The following is a 20963-nucleotide window of genomic DNA, read 5'->3' on the forward strand; positions in this document are numbered from 1 at the left end:
TCATTCACACGACCGTAGTTTCGGTCCACATCCAATCCGCATTTTTTGCAGATCGGATGTGGACACGTTAATTTTAGGGGGGTGCAGAAAAGTATATCCGTCCCATGGCCCTGGAATTTTTTTTTAACATTTCCTTTTCTTGTCCGTTTTGCATACAAGTCATCCACTGAAATATACAGTATGTGATGTATGACGTAACTTAACTAAAAACTGAACTGATTGGGGGTAAATCTAAGTGCCTATGCTTTAAGAAGTCGTACAGGAATAGAAAAACATGGTTTCTTAAACAGCACCACTCCTGTCTACAGGCCGTGGGTGGTATTGCCGCTCAGCTCCATTCACTTTAATGGAGCTATACCACCTTACAGGAGCAGCTCTCCACCTGAGTTGTTTGTAGAGTTGCTTCTGAAAGAAAGAAGCCATGCTTTTCGAATCCTGTACAAACCCTTTCATGTGGGGTTATGGACGACATGTGCCCAGTTCTCTCCAGCTGGTGGGCATCGGCTTCAGTTACGTGCTGTACATGTACTGACATCACGGAAGCCGATGCCCACGGGCTAGAAAGTACTGCATTTGTGTGTTCAGTGTGTGAGTTTTTTCTGTACCGTTTTGCATGTGTTTTTCATGCGAGTGAAGAAAATTGAAGAACAACAATCTACATTTCTAGCAACCATTGTATCCGGATGTCTTCCGTTTTTCATGCAAACCCCATTCATTTCTATAGGGCCAGAGCTGCATGAAAAATGCATAATATATGTCATGCTGCAATTTCTCCTGAACGCGGAAATTATGCGTGAAAAATGATGTGCATGTACACAGAAATGAATGGGTCAGGATTCAGTCCGTAAGCTAGGTGTTCACTACACGCATTGCATCCAGAGAGAAAACTGACTTGTGCGAAAGATCCCTAAGTCTATACTACCTATTAGTTATCTTACTTTGTGCCAGAAATGTGCACCAAAATCCTGATTCAATTTCGGTGCACAAAACTACAGCTTGAGGCATACCCTTTCCTCCCTAAGACCCACCTGCTTTCCACTAAGCCATGCCCACTCAGTGGACAAAGGGCAAAAAGTGTCTAAGACCCTTGATAAATGTGGTATAAGGCCTATGAGCAGGGGCGTAGCTATACGGGGTGCAGAGGTAGCAGTCGCTACCGGGCCCAGGAGCCTGATGGGGCCCAAAAACCCTTGTGCTGCACAAGAAGACACCGGTATTATAGAAAGTCCATGCTGGTTAAGGGTACTTTCACATTAGCGTTGTTTGAATCCGGCAAGCAATTCCGTCGCAGGATTCTGATCGCAATGAAAAAATGCATTGGAATAAACAGATCCGCCATTTATGGACTTTTACTTTTTTTCTAATTTTTCGGGTTTAACATGCAAAAGCCGGATCCAGTTTGACGGAACACACGGCGCCGGATCCGGCATTAATGCAAGTCAATGGGAAAAATGCCGGATCCGGCGTTCATCAAAGTGTTCCCGGATTTTTGGCCGGAGGTAAAAATACAACATGCTACAATTTTCTGAAAAGCCCGATCAGTCAAAAAGACTGAACTGAAGACATCCTGATGCATCCTGAACGGATTGCTCTCCATTCAGAATGCATTAGGATAAAACAGATCAGTTATTTTCCGGTATTGAGCCCCTAGGACGGAACTCAGCGCCAGAAAAGAAAAACGCTAGTGTGAAAGTACCCTAAGTTACACCTCTTGCTGGAGGGAAGGGGTTAGGTTGAGAATCTGGCATGGGGGGTACAGTTTCCATTTTTTCCTCAGGCAGCATGAAGGCTTCCCTGCCCCTTGCCACAAACCACTGACGGAAGGGGGGGCCAAGCTGAAGTCTTGTACCAGGGTCCATGAGCCTTGAGCTACGCCCCTGCCTATGAGCCTGCTTTGCAGCAGTAAATTAGCCCCAGATACCAAAGAGATGCCAAACTATTTTATACAATTATTAAAGTTGCTATTCGGAATTAAGAGAGGTAACGAAAAAAATAATAATCCCATGCAATCCCTTTTAATTTACTTTAAAAAGACACAGGAAAGTGCTGTAGAAACCAGTGCTGTAAGTAATATACATATATACAGGACACAAGGGTGAGGCAAATATGCAGAATTGATACTGAACTTACCAAATAAATCTTTTGCACTCATTTTGCTTGGTCCTCCGCTGAAAAGAAAAAAAATACAAAAAATAAATTTTATCCGGAATCTATTTTGGTCGCACGTATAGATTGTACAATTCCTTCTTTTATGGAAAACTGTAGATATATCTGAGAGTCCTACTACATAATATCATAACAATGATCTATATACACATATACAATACAGTATAGTACCGTACAATTGAAAACCTGTCATGGCTTCTGCAATAACGAATAGCGCCTAATAATCTGACATGTGCACATAATCACATTATAGAAATTCATATTATTATTACAGAATGATAGAAATTATCCACAGACAACAGGTCGGGATCATGGTTGGCTAGCCTTTTCAATCCTCCATTTGACTTTTCTTTTTTCTTTTTTATTTCAATCTGATCCCTAGATTTTCACAGTGGCTTCCGTCATGGTTAAAAGAGTCCATTTGTTTGACCAGATTCTGTCAGGATCTAGACACAGGAACTTTCTAATTTGTTGGACAACAGATCTTTTTTTCCTGATTGACTTCCATTTTTTTCATCAGTTCTACTATAGTGTTTCGGCTAGAGGACAACATTATTGTATAGCCATGGCAAAGAGTGGGTGATTGATCCTGCAGAGTTCGGCTGCGGTTGGGCAGGGTCGGTGACTCCTTCTCCTTTATATTTTACAGTTGTATCCTTTGCATGCCTTGTGCTTTTGCTTTTTTCTCAATCTCCTCTGAGTCTCTGGCAGTTCCTTTCCCTTTGGCCAGACGGTGAAGACGCACAGCTTGGAGGAGCCGCAGGAGAGGGCCATAGGATGGGAAAGGCACATGAGGCATGCAAAAGACACTCAGGTAGAACAAGGTGACAGTACTGCCAGTACTCCACTTAAAATGTCAGACAAATATGCTACGATATCAGTACAAGGAAGAGACTACACATGGCCGTGGACTACGGATTTTGCGGTAGACCACACGCTGTAATAGCACCTTTTTTTTTTACATATTTCCGGATCTTTCAAAGGATGAAAAAAAACACAAGATATTCCAAACTTCTGTCAATGTGATGTAGCCTCAGATTACCTGCAGAATATTCAAATGTTCCCAGAGTATTGATATCTAATGTTTAATATAGCTTTAGTGAAGTCACTCGTTGCAGATGTACTGCATATTTTTGGTGCCGTTTGGATGTCAAAAACCACAGTAGATCAGAATACTGACCAAAAACACTGACATGTCATCGGTGTGCTGTCCGAATCCGTTTGTTGGTTCCGCAAATTATAGAACATGTCATATTCTTGTCACTATTGCAGACATTATGGAAGCTGGAGATTAGCTTCCATTCCATAATTTAGCTCCTTAGGCTTTTTTAAAGTTGTGTGGTATGTGTGTGTAGTTTATATATGGTGTATTTATGTATATATACCATGTATATGGTGTATTTATGTGTGTTGCATATATATGGTGTATTTACAGTCAGGTCCATAAATATTGGGACATTGACAAAATTCTAACATTTTTGGCTCTATACACCACCACAATGGATTTGAAATGAAACGAACAAGATGTGCTTTACCTGCAAACTGTCAGCTTTAATTTGAGGGTATTTACATCCAAATCAGGTGAACGGTGTAGGAATTACAACAGTTTGCATATGTGCCTCCCACTTGTTAAGGGACCAAAAGTAATGGGACAATTGGCTTCTCAGCTGTTCCATGGCCAGGTGTGTGTTATTCCCTCATTATCCCAATTACAATGAGCAGATAAAAGGTCCAGAGTTCATTACAAGTGTGCTATTTGCATTTGGAATCTGTTGCTGTCAACTCTCAAGATGAGATCCAAAGAGCTGTCACTATCAGTGAAGCGAGCCATCATTAGGCTGAAAAAACTAAACAAACACATCAGAGAGATAGCAAAAACATTAGGTGTGGTCAAAACAACTGTTTGGAACATTCTTAAAAAGAAGGAACGCACCGGTGAGCTCAGCAACACCAAAAGACGCGGAAGACCACGGAAAACAACTGTGGGGGATGACCGAAGAATTCTTTCCCTGGCGAAGAAAACACCCTTCACAACAGTTGGCCAGATGAAGAACACTCTCCAGGAGGTAGGTGTATGTGTGTCAAAGTTAACAATCAAGAGAAGACTTCACCAGAGTGAATACAGATGGTTCACCACAAGATGTAAACCATTGGTGAGCCTCAAAAACAGGAAGGCCAGATTAGAGTTTGCCAAACGACATCTAAAAAAGCCTTCACAGTTCTGGAACAACATCCTATGGACAGATGAGACCAAGATCAACTTGTACCAGAGTGATGGGAAGAGAAGAGTATGGAGAAGGAAAGGAACTGCTCATGATCCTAAGCATACCACCACATCAGTGAAGCATGGTGGTGGTAGTGTCATTGCGTGGGCATGTATGGCTGCCAATGGAACTGCTTCTCTTGTATTTATTGATGATGTGAATGCTGACAAAAGCAGCAGGATGAATTCTGAAGTATTTCGGGCAATATTATCTGCTCATATTCAGCCAAATGCTTCAGAACTCATTAGACGGCGCTTCACAGTGCAGATGGACAATGACCCAAAGCATACTGCAAAAACAACCAAAGAGTTTTTTAAGGGAAAGAAGTGGAATGTTATGCAATGGCCAAGTTAATCACCTGACCTGAATCCGATTGAGCATGCATTTCACTTGCTGAAGACAAAACTGAAGGGAAAATGCCCCAAGAACAAGCAGAAACTGAAGACACTTGCAGTAGAGGCCTGGCAGAGCATCACCAGGGATGAAACCCAGCGTCTGGTGAGGTCTATGCGTTCCAGACTTCAGGCTGTAATTGACTGCAAAGGATTTGCAACCAAGTATTAAAAAGTGAAAGTTTTATTTATGATTATTATTCTGTCCCATTACTTTTGGTCCCTTAACAAGTGGGAGGCACATATGCAAACTGTTGTAATTCCTACACCGTTCACCTGATTTGGATGTAAATACCCTCAAATTAAAGCTGACAGTCTGCAGTTAAAGCACATCTTGTTCGTTTCATTTCAAATCCATTGTGGTGGTGTATAGAGCCAAAAATTTAATAATTTTGTCAATGTCCCAATATTTATGGACCTGACTGTATGTGTGTGTCCCATGTATATGGTGTATTTATGTGTGTTGCTTATCAGGGGCGTTGCTAGGGTCTGAAAACATCTGGGGCACAAGCCCACTGTGTTGAAATTGCACATTAAAGGCATGCTTAAAGGGGTGTTCTGGTTTATGCAAATGAAGTGCAGTACTGCAGACTGTAGTCATTATATAATACAACATTCGGTAACTTTCCAATATCTGTTATGTTTCATTTCCTCAGCACTGCAGAAATCTTTGCTTGGGCCCTTTAATATTGATGGGAATGGACCCTGGGCAACTCCACAGATCATCCCCCACCCCCCTTGTACTTGTTCCGCTGATCCACTATTTGCGGGCTGCGCAGGCATGAGTTCAGTCACTTCGGTGCGCAATCCCATCCTGCGGCGCGTGATCCCGCAAGACCCGCCGCAGGCGCGGGATCGCGCGCCGCAGGACGGGATTGTGCACTGAAGTGACTGAACTCATGCCCGTGCAGCCCGCAAGTAGCGAATCAGCGGAACAAGTACAAGGGGTGTGGGGGGATGATCTGTGGTGGGTTGCCCAGATCCAATCAATATTAAAGGGCCGTGGAATAGCCAAATAAATTTAAAAAATGCTACCAGGCCATAACATTCGGGGCACTGGACAAAACATCCGGGGCTCAAGCCCCGAATGTTTTGACCTAACGACGCCCCTGTTGCATATATATGGTGTATGTGTTGTGACGCCGCGTGTCCGCCATTGAGTAGGGGACTTGTTGTTAAAAATTTAAATCCCAACCCTGGTTATAAGTGATGTGTTATTTCCATCAGTGATTGTGAGCTAAAACCAGGATTGGAAAGACCTGCACCTGTTCTGTGTTTCGAGCTGCAGCTGGTTGTGGCTCACGATCACTGATGGAATTCACTGACCAAAACACAAACTGTGTGAATAAGGTATAATTCACGTCAGTGACTTACAGACAGTACACAAATCTATTGATTTTCATGTGTTTATTCACACATCCATGTGGCAACATGAGTCAATGGAAAAACAATGCGAGATATGCGCTACATTGATCTGTGATGTTGACCAAACACGCCTAATAAAGTCTATGGGTATGTGAAAACCAATAACAGAACACAGATGGTATCAGTGGTCAGTGGTTTTCTTTAACTTTTTGTTAACAGATTTTTGGAAAATCCCCTCTTTAGCCTAGCAGTTCACGTGGAATACGGATGACACATGAAAGGCAAAAACTGGACACACCGACCGTTCAAGAACATATTCATAGAGGAAACACTGCCGGTCTTGTCATGGACGTTGTCACAGATGTGTGAACAAGGAGTCTGGTGTGTTCAATGCACAATAACTAAAGCTATGTGGCTGCACCTCCACTTGTACGACCGGCTTCATTCCTTGTGTTCTGCGTAATACATGACATACAAAAAAATAAAAAAACAACAATTGTAAGAGCCTTACTTGGAGGATCCATGCTTGCTTCCAGTAGACCCTGACTGACTCATCGCTGCATCAGCTGCAAGAAAACAGAAGCCATGTTATTTCTCTGATACTGACGTACACTGTTAGCTTTTCCAAGGGGTTGTTCCACGAAAAATATTCTACAGTTTTCAAACCAGCATCTGGATATGAATACTTTTGTAATTGCATGTACATTAAAAATGTTGCATAGCCACTGAGTTATTCAATAAAATGTATCTGTATAGCGCCACCTGCTGTTTGTTCTTTTTCTTATTTCTTTGTCCTGCTCACTGAGATGGCCGCACATGCTCAGTTTCATCCTTCATCTGTCTCCTGAGCTGTGATAGGGAGAGCTGAGCCACGCCCCCTGAGCTGTGATAGGGAGAGCTGAGACACGCCCCCTGAGCTGTGATAGGGAGAGCTGAGACACGTCCCCTGAGCTGCAGCAGAGAAGACACTCCCCTGGAGCTGTCAGCTTGATATAAATCTAGCAGAGCAATGAATGGGGAGATCTCTGGATCATGTGAGGTACAGGGCTGGTTCTAGCTTTGTTAGAAAGAAGGTGTCATGTATTATATGATAAAATTAGTCACGGGATAACTCCTTTAATAAATTAGACTTTTTTATGGAGCAAAGAATGGACAAGAATAGGACATGTTTTATTTTTTTTGCGGGGCCGCGGAACAAACACATGGATGTGGACAACACAGTGTGCTTTCCGCATCTTTTGTGGGCCTATTGAAGTGAATGGGTCTGCATCCGACCTGCAAATAATGCAGATTGCGTGTGGACCAAAAATATGTTCGTGTGCATGAGCCCTTACATATAAGCTGGTGGGAAGGAGAAACACTTCTATACAACTCAATTAATCCTGATTCCAAACAAGTAGATGTGGCTGGTGACAACCATGAACATGAAGGCTGATGGACGATGCCACCTAGACTGGGTATACTTGTCAAATCTCTAAGCTTAACTTTATTTTACCCAATGTTGATTGGCTACATCCTTCAGATACAGGTTCTTGACCTATGGCACTTGCTTGTTACCTGCCATCACTGACTGTGGGTCACGGGGATGGGCACCATCCCAGGACAACACTCAACATTCCTTGTTCCTATCTTTGTGCAAAGTATTTCTTCTATAGAAATAGAGGGCACTGTTCACATTCCTTGCATACCATCAGGAAAACTGGAGGAGGTTATGACACGCCAATACCACTTGATAATAAGGAAGGCAGTATCTAAATGATCTACTAAGGACAGAAGGGGGGGCACACTGGAATATTTCATAATGGCATGTTATTCTTATCGGTAGATGGGAGCAGATGGGAGCTCCCTCTGTATAGCCGGTCATAAACGTAACACATTATTATGTGACATGACCAAAAAGGAGTATTTGTGATGATAATGTTTACACCTTTGGTATCAGAGATATGAACAACCAGGAAAATGTATCTAAAATCTTAAATCTTGAGTAATTGTGACATTTATATTGACTTTATCTGATATGTCATGGATAATAATAGGGGTTGTGGTTCATCAATCATGTTTGAAAGAGTTTCAGTTCTATAGAGCATATTGTTCGCATGACCATTAGGGTCCATTCACACGTCCGCATTTTGTGGAACGGAATTGCGGCCCCGTTCATTTCTATGGGGCAGCACGGATACGGAATTGCAGACAAGAATAGACATATTCTATTAGGGCCGGCAATGTGCGGTCCGCAAAATGCGGAACGCACTTTGCCGCTGTCTGTGGGCTCATTTATTACCTTAGGGCTCAGTCAGACGACCGTAGTGCTGTCCGCATCTTTTGAAGCCCCATTGACATGGATGGGTCCGCACCCATTCCCCAAATTTGCGAAACAGACGCTGACTCATTCATATGGCCTTACTCATTTACCGTTAGCAGGCTATGTTCACACCGCAAAACACGCAGCAGAAAAATCGAATGCAGACCAGTAGTGTAATCAGCAGCTGATACGACAGAGATACAATACGCCTCCTACTCATCAATACATTTTACTGCTTTTCTATCAATTTCCATGAGGTAAGCAGCCTCGGAAGCTTCAAACATGCCACTTCTGAAGTGTTTTGGGATGTCACTGTCTGCATTGCATACTACTGCCTTGCACCCTGCCAACCACATAACATCAAGGGTACCCCAACTACCATCAAGCAGGAGCCCCAAAGTCAGGGAGTGCCCAGAGGGAAGAAAGGGTGTGCCCTCCATTCACGGCGTGGCCTCAAGTAGTGCCACGTGAAATTTGGGCACTACTACCCTTCTCAGGGCCACAACCACCACTCGGATCCTCTCTGGCCTACGTCTTCCGGGTCACTTCATATGTACAGTATGTAGCTCGGGCCAGCGCAGCTTTTGTAACACTACTTCTGCTAAAACTATTTGAAATCCACAACTCAACATAACATGGAAATTAGGACTGAAATACAAGTTCCTGTTCTTCACAGCAGACAAAAATGACCATTGTACTAGGTTGACAGGTTTGTTTCACATTCTGAAGTGTTTTTCATACAAGGGGATAATTGTGTTCACCGCATTTTAGAAAATCTTCGCGGAGAGTAATGAACACTGGAAAAATGTGAATATGCTCAGCGGTAAGGATTCCGGTTCACAGCCTCTTACTTGAGACAAGCTGTAAGCGGTAGATCCGAATCATATTCAGGGTTCAAAGTTCTGGCCTGGCCCATGCTGCAGTCATTATGCATTGCCCTGTTCCCTTCCTGTTATCTGCTGGCAGAGCTGTGATAAGTCTTGATTTTTATGGGTGCACAGTCAATTTATGATTTATTTGGTTTTATTCATAGAGTTTTAATTGTCTTTAAGTACCAAGGTTGTGCAATGTAAGGTGTGTTGTGTTCTTGTGTATTTTAAGGCATACTTCCAGCTATTTATGCAAAATTTCCAGTAGAGATATTCACTATCATGTTTACTGTTATATTTTTAATTTTCTTCCAAATTTCCACCAAAAAATGGTTGAAAATTGCAGGAGGTGGTGCGGGCATGTGGCATTCCTATTGTTATATGGAGGAAAAAGTGCCCCCTTGTGTACTAATCCAAGTGAGGGCTCGTGCACACGAACTGGCCAGGCCCATATTGCGGCCCGCAAACAGCGGGTCTGCAATATACAGGCACCAGCCATTTGTGCACCACATCACGGATGCGCAATCCGGAAGTCCTATTTTTTTGCGGTGCGGACAGATCATTGACCCATTCAAGTTGAATGGATCTGCATCCATCTGAGGCAGCCGGACGGATGCAATTTGCAGTCCCCATGCACTCAACAGGCGGCACACATCCCCCATTGTGCTGATAAGGCTACATTCCTGAGTGATTCCAGAGACATGCATGATGCATGCTGGAGGAGGGGCCGATGGGAATAACTGTGGTCTGCATCGAAAATTAAGGGGGACTCCACTTGGAACTTCATCCTAGGTAGGATGTAAGTATTGACTTGTCCTATCTCTTGTGCACCCTGGGGTGTTGGTCATGTGTTATAACGTGGTAGACAGCCATGTGTTACAGCATGGCCGACCGGAGCCCTACCCCGCTAGTGATGCTTATTTACTTTTTATTATTCTGTATGTGATTTGTCTGTGTTATTTTATTTTTAATCACACTTTACAATTCATTATCAAATCTTTTGAATTCTCGTTACACTGGCGTACCTAGATGACTGGGCCCCACAGCAACTTTTTGAACGGGGCCCCCCCAACAGCAATTTCTTCGCAAACCCCCTCCACCCATGCAATGCCCACTCCTGTGGCTAGTCAAGATCACTCTCTCAGACAAGGCCCAGCAGCTGCTTAGTCCTTTTCCGTTTATAATGTCATTTTATAATACTGTTGAGGGGGCCCTGAGGATGAAATCTTTCAGCCCTCCTCCTCGTGTTCATCGTCTCTGGGTAGTCAGCCCTGTATTGAGTGGACGCCTGCGCTTGGCTCTCTCTGGAGCTGCTCAGTACTAGTTTTAGCAAAACAACTACTGTAGGTCAACTCAAGTAAGTGATCCAGTGTTTTGCTCAAGGTATCTGTTACCAGTTTATACTGTCCTCAGATAGGGGCAAAAAACTGGTAGTAAAACTCTGTGGTAATAAGGAAATAAATGGTAAGATATTTTAATACACGTTTACATCAGAGGAAGCTACAGTTTGCATAACTACCCAGATTTCATGTACCAGCTATTGTGCTGGTGCTGCCTGCAAGATGCAAATACTAATCTCCTGAAGGACCAGCTGTTCCAATATTGTGCCGCAACACTATGAGTTTGGGCAGAATCGGGGGATGAATGCTCTTTTGTTTGCTCTATATTCATTATTTAATTCTCTTTAATTTCTATTGGTGTCATACTGGAAATATATTTCCATTGAGCAAGGCACTTAAAGGGCATCTGTCAGTAGATTTGTACCTATGACACTGGCTGATCTGTTACATGTGCACTTGGCAGCTGAAGACATCTGTGTTGGTCTCATGTTCATATGTGCCCGCATTGCTGAGAAAATGATGTTTTCATATATGCGAATAAGACTCTAGGAGCAACGGGGGCGTTACCATTACACCTAGAGGCTCAGCTCTCTCTGCAATTGCTGTACCCTCTGCGCTTCGATTGACAGGGCCAAGTGTGATGACGTTTTCACTGCCTGTCCCTGCCAATCAAAGTGCAGAAGGTGCAGCAGTTGCAGAGAGAGCAGAGCCACACAGTGTGACCGTAACGCCCGCGTTGCTCCTAGAGGCTCATTTGCACACATTAAAACATAATTTTTCACAATGTGGGCACATATGAACATGCCCCTGTTCCCCCGCTGTCAGCGGTCAAAGCTGCACTGAAATACACATGCACAGGATTCCTTTCCATTATGTTAGAATGACACAGAAGTCCCAACGAGATATTTCAGAGCAGCTTTGAATGCTGACAGCAGGGGAATGGGGGGCAGTGGGAACATAAAAATGTACGATCTGAACTCCTTATCCGCACTACTATTCGTGAAGAACTTCAGATAATAGTCTAAGATTGTGGTGACAGATTCCCTTTAAAGCATGGATCCCTCTGAGTTAGGCCTCATGCACATGACCGTATGTATTTTACGGTCCGCAAAAAACGAATCCGCGAAAAATGGCGTCTGTGTGCATTCCGTATTTTGTGGAACGGAGCAGCTTTCCCCTGATTGAACAGTACTATCCTTGTCCGTAGTGCAGACAATATAGGACATGTTCTAATTTTTTGCGGAACGGACATGCGGAAACAGAATGCACACGGAGTAACTTCCATTTTTTTTTGCGGACCCATTGAAATGAATGGTTCCGTATATGGTCCTCAAAAAAACCGGAACGGACACGGAAAGAATGAATATACGTTCGTGTGCACGAGCCCTTACAATGATTAAAATGACTCGACTAGTGGATCTTTCATCTATCCTGACAATTTTGTCTTGTATTCCCCATGAAACATCACGGTTTACCACTGAGAGATATGCCTGTCGATCATTTCTTGATGTGCCATTGGAAGTCAACTTTCAAACCCAGGCCAAACTGCTTTCTACCCTGGCAGAAGGTGGACAAAGCTTTATTAATGCAGCGCTTAATTCAATCATGGGGCACCTTGTAATGAAGACAGCCTTTCCCAACTGAGTGGGGCAACATGGACGCTGGTCAAGATGGAACTATACCTGCCTAATTAACATTTACCTCCAAATTCTAACCTTGGCTACTAAATATATGGCCTTATCATTGACTGTACCCTGTTGTTATACTATACCCCTGCTGTTGAACTTTACCAAAGGCTCTTCTTCTTTGTGTGGAGTCTCACATGTGCCACTGTTTCTGGTCCCTGGGCCTCTGCAATACTTGTCCCACCACCACTAAATGATGGTGTAAAGGTCTTCATGTCTTCATTACAAGGTGTCATATGATTGAATTAAGCCCTGTATTACATCATGTTTTGTCCAACTGGTACCTAGTTTCCTGCTATACTCATTTGTGGCCTTCATCGGTTACATCAATGTAACCGAAAAGCCTTTGATGGCCCATTTTCTAAGTGAACATTTTCTGTTAGAATATTCCTGCTTTGCTATCTTTGAAAGAAGCGATACTAATAAAATTAAAAGAAAAAAATGTAATTTATATTGGTGTAAAATAATTTATATTGGTGTAAAATAATTTGGTTCTCACTAATATCACGTAAGTTACATTGGGTACTTGATGGACATGCGTTTTACCAAAGGGCCCTTTGACACGGGCTGATGATTGGAAAGGAAAACCCATCGTTCCCCTTCATTGTCCTGTGTAAAAAGGAGATGTGTGACTGGCAATATGAAAACTGAATGGGGAGGGCAGATGATCATAGCAACGACCATTTGAGTTGCTTTAGGCTGTGTGAAAGGCCCTTTTAATGAGTACCGATTGACTATCGTCAATGAGCCCTTGTTAGGGGTTGGTGGAATAGAACCCTGTTACATTGAATATACTGTAGTCGTCATATTTATTCTTGTATTATTACAATTTCCATGATTAAATATGAAGAAACAATATGAATAGTTGAAAGATAAGACATGCAAAGTAGATGATATCACAAGTGTTATCACACGGAAGAAGCATGAATCATTCGTAGCCTCCACTATGACTTGTCCGTACACTGATAATGTATGATGAAGTAATATCAGCGGCGTTCTTTATTATTGGGTCTGGATCCAGAGGATGAAAACAGTTTCATTTTTCCATATCTTCAGATCTGTACACCTCCTCGCACACATTGGCACATACATCGATTACTGAATCCTACTACTGCCCAGTAACCTTGTCCCTTTCATCTATTTGCTGCGCTTCTTGGGCTGTGTTGGTTGTTGGCACCAGAACCCTCTTCAATCAAGTTCCAGGGTTCGAAGCTTGAACTGTGCTTGGGGCGAGACATGGTTTAGTGCCCTGAGCCCCGTAGAAATATCCATCCTCTATAGTAGACGCACAATGGCTGGTGAGTGGGGCATTATTCCTGATATTCTGTGCGCAGCTCTCATATACAATAGTGTAGTGCTAGAGGTTGTTGGGATAGCAATCTCAAGAGGATCTCAATACCCAGGAGAAAGGTAGAAATAACTGGAGCAGGCGTGCTTGCCAGGTCAGAAGTCAATGCCAGTGGTGCAGGTACAGTAGTAGTAGGTGAAGAATTGAATTTGATTGCCAGCGTTTCATCACTGGAACAGTCTGAAGAAGTCACTGTTCAAGTGACGAAATGTCTTGCCAATAAAGTTTGATTCCTCTTCTCCTACTACCTGTACCATTGGCATTGATTTCAGACCTGGCAAGTGTCTCCTACCTTTCTCCTAATATCTCTACAGGAGTCTCTACCGTGTCATTCCTTCATCCATGATACGCTTTCTTCCAGAGTTTTACCTGGCTGGCACAACTAATTGAGTTAATCTTCTGCCTACTGTGCCACATGAGCCCAACTGTCCTCTGGTGATCAATTACCGTAGTTATTCAACTAAGTCAAGTGTCACTTCGCGAATAACTAACTTCGGCTCATTGAAGCCCATACATTTTAATACTGTAAGGAGACGGATCTCTGTACAGTATTAATCCAAAGTTTTGAACAAAGCGACTTCGGATGTAACATCCGAAGTTCCGTTCGCTTATCTCTAGTTATTTCTTTTTTTCGCCACCTTTTTGTAGGGGGAGGGGAGGAGGTTTCAGAATTTTTTTGCAAATAGTGGGAGAGATTTATCAAAAGTGGCGTAAAGGAAAATGAAATTATCTACCCATAGCAATCAATCAGATTCCACCTTTCATTTTTCATAGATCCTTTGAAAAAAATGAAAGATGGAATCTGATTGGTTGCTATGGGCAACTAAGACATTTTTTCTTTACACCAGTTTTGATAAATCTGTCCCAGGTATTTTTTTCATGGGCTTTTTTCCCTATAGAGAAGGTGAAAAATGCCAAGAGCTGCAGAAGAAGCCACAGAGACAAGAAACGCCATTTAACGAACAAAAAACCACAGTAGTAAATGTGTCCTGCACTTCACATTTCCCATAGACCTTCAGATAACATCAGGAGCTGGTATTTTTACTGCAAAAAATGCAGGCACAAAAGATGGCATTAAGGCCTCATGCACACGACCGTTGTTTTATTCCGTGTCCGTTGTTCCGTTTTTCGTGATTTTCTGTGGACCCATTGACTTTCAATGGGTCCGTTGAAAACTCGGCTAATGCACCGTTTGTCATCCGCGTCCGTGATCCGTGGTTCCAGTACGTCAAAAAAATTTAACCTGTCCTATTATTTTCGCGGAAAACGGTTCGCGGACCCATTCAAGTCAATGGGACCGCTAAAAAACACGGAGGCCCACAAGATTGGCGTCCGCGTCCGTTTTTTTCCTATCATTTGCATGGCAAACCTGTCTTAGATTTTTTTTACTTTCCTTTATGTCTGGTGATCCTCCAAATATAAAGGAAGACACACGGAAACAAAAACGGAAACGGATCACGGAACAACGGAACCCCATTTTGCGGAACGGAACACAACAACGGTCGTGTGCATGAGGCCTAAAGTGCAGCAAAAAACTATGTGTGAAAGCAGCCTTAGGGATGAGAAGGATTTTTTTTCACTGAGATGAGGGAATTTTTGCCTTCCTCTGTATTAACATTGCATGATAACAGCCTGAACTGGATGGACGCATTTCCATTTTCATGCCTTACAAACTGTGTTACTACATTACACGTAGTCGTAGGTGATAAGGTGGAGGAACCATTTTAACCTGTAGTCACATGTAGGATTAGAAATATCGAATCAGTTCTTGGGAGAGTGCTAGGACCTTCTTGAACAAGGAAAGGTAATCATACTATATAGCAATTATAATATTGTGAAAATAAAAACATCATTCTCCTTTAAAAGGGTTATCTCATGAAAAAGAATTAAAAAAAATTCAAAGCAGCGCCTGGATCTGAATACTTTTGCAAGTTATTAATCATTTAACATAGCCACTAAGTTATTCCGTAAAATCTGTATACCGTACACTGTTGTTTGTTAGTTCTCTTATGGCTTTCTCCACCTACTGAGGTGGTCGCACATGCTCAGTTCTGTCCTTCAACTGTCACTAGCCGTATCTACTGTTAGAACCTGGGAGAGAGCTGCAGTAGAGGGGATGAGCCCCTGAGAAAGGACATGCCCCTACGGTAGGAAAGGTCCTCTGAGAAAGGACATACCCCTACGGTAGGAAAGGTCCTCTGAGAAAAGACATGCCCCTACGGTAGGAAGGGCCTCTGAGAAAGGACATGCCCCTACGGTAGGAAAGGTCCTCTGAGAAAAGACATGCCCCTACGGTAGGAAAGGTCCCCTGAGAAAGGACATACCCCCTGAGCTCCTAGCCTGCAATAAATCTTGCAGAACAATTAGAGCAATGAATAGGGAAAGCTCCGGATCCATGTGAGGTACAGGGCTGGTTTGAGCTTCGTTAGAAAGAGATTGTGATGTACTATGTGGTGTTTGATTTTCATTTTTTACATTAGTCACAGGACCAAATTAGGACATCACTGTCCAGATGCCACAGTAAGGCATATAGACATCATAGATGGGGGTTACCTTTTGAAGGCGACCTTCGGAGAGCCAGCACGGAGAGCCCCTCATTGTGTAAGATATGGTCATATAAAACTTATGGGCTATAATTTAATGAATTGAGTGAACTATATCGGATTTGTAGGATCATTTGCTATAGCTGATGAAAAGGCTTCTAATTAATATTCTTGGGGTCAATTGTTGTGGGGAAGTCCTCTGTATTGCTGATCAGGATACAGTAACTTATATTTCTAAGACATCCTGAGGGCAGATTGTCACGGCTGGGGATAGGGAAAACCCTCAGCCGTGCGGTATCAGCAGATGGAATGGTCAGTGCAAGGTCAGGACAGGAATCAGGGAGCAGGTCACCTCCTATCGCATCCCTACTCTGACCCTGACTCCTAGCTGCATGAGCCGACCTTGAAGGTAGGAGGGCTCATGCTCCGGAACCTCGGATCCCTGGTAACCCTCCGCAGATCCCTAAAGCTAGGAGCAGGGTAAGACGACCTGTTCCTGCTAGATGCGGAGGAACAGGAGTCTCACTGGCCAAGCTACAAAGACAGGGGAACATAAACATACATATGGCAATGACAGGTAAGTGAGACTAGTACCACACTTACCTGCCACAGACACACAACCTGGAACCCAAGTGCTGCTGTCCACAAACACAAAAGACAGAGCACACCACACACATCACAGGAAACCAGGAAACCATATGCTGCAATAAATAAAGACCAAACAAACATCTACCAAACATCATACATGAAGTTAACACTCATCTTCATAACATCGTGTATCACAATTTATGACCACAAGGGTGGCCCTCACTGGCAGATGGAAATGTGACCAGGAGAGTGCCTTCAGCTTAGAACAAGGCTGGAGTACCCCTCAGACCTCAGATCTTAACTGAGGCTTTATAGCCCATGTAGCCACACCCACAATCGGACACACCCAGTGCACACACACACTAGGAAGGAAGTTAACCCTTCCAACACCAGGGAAGGGAAGACATCAACTTAAAGGGGAAGTACACACACAAACTTCACCTGTTGCCGCGGGCAACGGCAGGCGTGGCAACCATGTCCTGGGGATCAGCCATAGGGCTGAGACACTGCCACCACATGCACACAACACTACACGTTGCCATGGGCAACCAAGTGAAGGAAAGCGTCACAAAACACACCATAGGCCGTGACACAGATGGACTGTCCCATTCAAATATGAATACTAGAATGGATAACGACTGGTAGGGACGTCTCCATTCCATGTGATCTCATCACAATGTGTAAATGATGGAAAAATGAAGTTGTCATAATATACGAGTTGTGGTGGGAAAATGCAACACTTTTATTCTCCTGGCTGGCTCGCCAAATTATGTAAGAAATATGATCATCGACAATATTAATATTAAATAAGATAATTATATTTAGCAATAAAAATATTCCTACGTAAGTCCTAGTGGACGGTCAGCTAGTTCACTCAATTCATTAAATTATAGCCCATACATTTTATATGACCGTATCTTACACGGCGACCACTGCAGCTACGCGTGGTAAAGTCAGATGTAGTGAGATAGCCCGTTTAGTCTCTGAAGCTGCCGACGACTACCGTAGATAAATATTGCTGTAATACAAGTGGTCTCTGATCTTTTTATCAGTTATAATATTAAAGCATCCCGTGTACTAGATGTTAATAAGCAAGTCACCTAGAGATTAAATATTTGTCTACATGTCTGGCCTCTATTTGCTTCCGCTATTGTTCCTTTAGCCATGTTTGTGAAGTGCTTATGATTTAGGAGCTACACTGCAAAAAAGACAATATGCCCTCAAACATCTATGACTGGTTCATCTTCCTCAGTACTATCCAGAGGAACTGGCGCATGCAACCAGGACCAAGGCTGGACAAATAGTGGCTGATATAATGCTAAGCCATATACATTAGGCAAATATTAATATTGGCTGGATCTGGGAGAAACGATGGGCATGTTGGATTTCATTATGCTCAGTACTCTGTTGCGCTAGGAGTCGCCCCCTCCCATATTGAATAAATGAGGGGAGATTGAATGGAGGTTGAAGCCAACAGATATATGACGTTAATATCTGAGTCATCCTCAGATGCTAAAAAGTATCTTAGCTATAAATGCCTCTTGGATATATTCAGCATTACAAGGGTTGCTGTCACTCATGTTTCTTAGGTTGGGTTTACATCACGTTTTTGCCATCCGTTTCACGTATACATTGGGAAAAATAGAATACAAAAGCGTATCCCACAGGCAGCCTTGATTAAGTGGTACACATAGCTGTGTGTATTCCTCCTCTCATTGGTTGCTTGATGCACACAGAGGTAATTAGAAGCAGCACACTATATGTGCAGGCCTGCTGTCCAACAGCATAGGTAGGTTTAGAGCAAGACCTGCCTGACTGAGATCACTGTGGCGCTGGTAGGCGGGCACAGATGTGCAGATGTGTTTTGATCAAAATATATTGGCTAAAAATCGCAGAATTTCTCATATCAGAGCGATGGCTTAGTCCATATATAATGTTTGCATCTATTGTGCATTATATTATGTGATTTTTCTTTTATAAATGTAGCCATTCACATCCGCATATTCATTTATTACATCGTGCAAGATGTTTTGTATCTTTTTCTGTGATTTTATGAAGCGTAGCACACCGCGCTTTTCTATCCTGCAGTCCAGTAAAAAAATATATATGCATATTAACGTATGTTTTTTTTAAATAATGTAACTCTATGGTGATGGATGCTTCTGTAAGTCAGTCTGAGGCATCCATTAACGCATACGTCTTTGGTATACGTTAAACGGATGGGAAAAACGTGCTGGAAACCCAGCCTTAGATACTTGAATGATACATCTGCTTATAACACTTGTCTTTTTATGTGACAGAGGGGCTTTAGGTTCCTCTCAAGCAACAGGGCTTGTGTTCTCCTACCTCTCCATTTCCTATGTCCCATTTTGGTTGTCAACTAATTTTCCCAGACAAAATTAGAAATTTATGTGACCGGGAAAATGTTATACAGCCTCTAAAGAGGCACTCCTAATTTTTATTTTATTTTGTACCCTACCATTTGCTGGTAACTTGGTACACATAATAGCAGTCCCTAAAGCAACTAGAGAAAGGGACAAAGACTGCAAGGGGTTACAATGACATTGCAGTTTTTTTTAAGAACGTAGGGCACCTTAAGAGATTGTTAAGGACATAAAAGGAGGGGGAGTGATGTCAGTCTTACCTTCTGCCTTGGAGGAGATCACCGGCCCTCCCAGCCCTATTCATTTATTTATTTATTTTCCTTTAGGCCCCTTTCACACGGGCAAGAATTTTGCGCGGGTGCAATGAGTGAGGTGAACGCATTGCACCCGCATTGAATCCGAACCCATTCACTTCAATGGGGCTGTGCAGATGAGCGGTGATTTTCACGCATCACTTGTGCGTTGCGTGAAAATCGCAGCATGTTCTATATTCTGTTTTTCACGCAACGCAAGCCCCATAGAAATGAATGGGGCTGCGTGAAAATCTCAAGCAAGTGCGGATGCGGTGCAATTTTGACGCATGGTTGCTAGGAGATGATAGGGATGAGCAACCCCGGACCCCATTAAAGTCTATTCACTGTATTATTTTCCCTTATAACATGGTTATAAGGGAAAAGAATATCATTCTTAATACAGAATGCTTAGTAAAATGTGCCTTGAGGAGTTAAAAAAAATATATATATTAACTTACCTCATCCACTTGATCGCGCAGCCGGCATCGTCTTCTTTCATGACCTACAAAAGGAGGATCTTCTATCTTCATTCAGAAGGACCTGCGCTGACGTCACCACGCTCACCACGTGGTGAGCGCGGTGATGTCAGCGCAGGTCCTTCTGAATGAAGATAGAAGATCCTCCTTTTGCAGGTCCTGAAAGAAGAAGAAAGAAGACGATGAGGTAAGTTAATGAGGTGGATGAGGTAAGTTAATTTATTTTTATTTTTTAACCCCTCAAGGCACATTTTACTAAGCATTCTGTATTAAGAATGATATTATTTTCCATTATAACCATGTTATAAGGGAAAATAATAAAATCTACAGAACACCAAACCCGAACTTCAGTGAAGAAGTCCGGGTTCAGGTCTGTCTACCACATTCAGTTTTTTCTCACGCACGTGCAAAACGCATTGCACTCGCGCAGAAAAAGCTGAACAACGGAACGCAATCGCATTCAAAACTGACTGAAATTGCGTGCCTACTCGCACGATTTTTCCCTGAACGCACCCGCATCGCATCCGGCCCTCACCCGCGATGCCCGTGTGAAAGAGGCCTTATTGTTTTGCAGCATTTTCTGCGTTCTGTTTTGCTGCTTTCTTTCTTATCAATATGCCCGCTGCCTCTCAGCAGATCAGAATTCAGGCAAAGAGTTGAAGATGAGAATAAGAAAAGATGTTTGGATAGGCAAAAAAGTTGGTTAATGTGTTTTCTGTAATAAAGCTGTGGCCAACCCACTTGACCCACATTTGAGTGTATTGGTTATTGGGTATGGAGATATATGGAACCGGAGTGATATGTTAGTGGCGGTTTTTCAATCCTTGCAGTCTTGTTTGTTCAACATTACTATCCGTATTGAAAGTTTTCTAAGGAGATGTTTTGTCACAATAATTTTTAAAGTGAAGGGCATATATTAATAAAGAGTGACTTTTAAAATTACCTTTA

The 20963-nt window shown here is 42.8% G+C and overlaps 1 protein-coding gene across 1 annotated transcript in view; it reads right to left on the minus strand.

Moving 5' to 3' along the window:
- EPS8L2 (EPS8 like 2) overlaps positions 1-20963 on the minus strand; it is a 159794-nt gene that overhangs the window by 66071 nt on the left and 72760 nt on the right. The window contains exons 2-3 of the mRNA XM_040410844.1: positions 6699-6753; positions 2131-2168 (exon numbers count right to left, since the gene is read on the minus strand). Coding sequence (XP_040266778.1) covers positions 2131-2168; positions 6699-6742 — 82 coding nt within the window. The 5' untranslated portion in view covers positions 6743-6753. The remainder of the gene's footprint in view (positions 1-2130; positions 2169-6698; positions 6754-20963) is intronic.

The sequence above is a fragment of the Bufo bufo genome, chromosome 10 (assembly GCF_905171765.1).
Source record: "Bufo bufo chromosome 10, aBufBuf1.1, whole genome shotgun sequence".
Taxonomy (NCBI): Eukaryota; Metazoa; Chordata; class Amphibia; order Anura; family Bufonidae; genus Bufo; species Bufo bufo.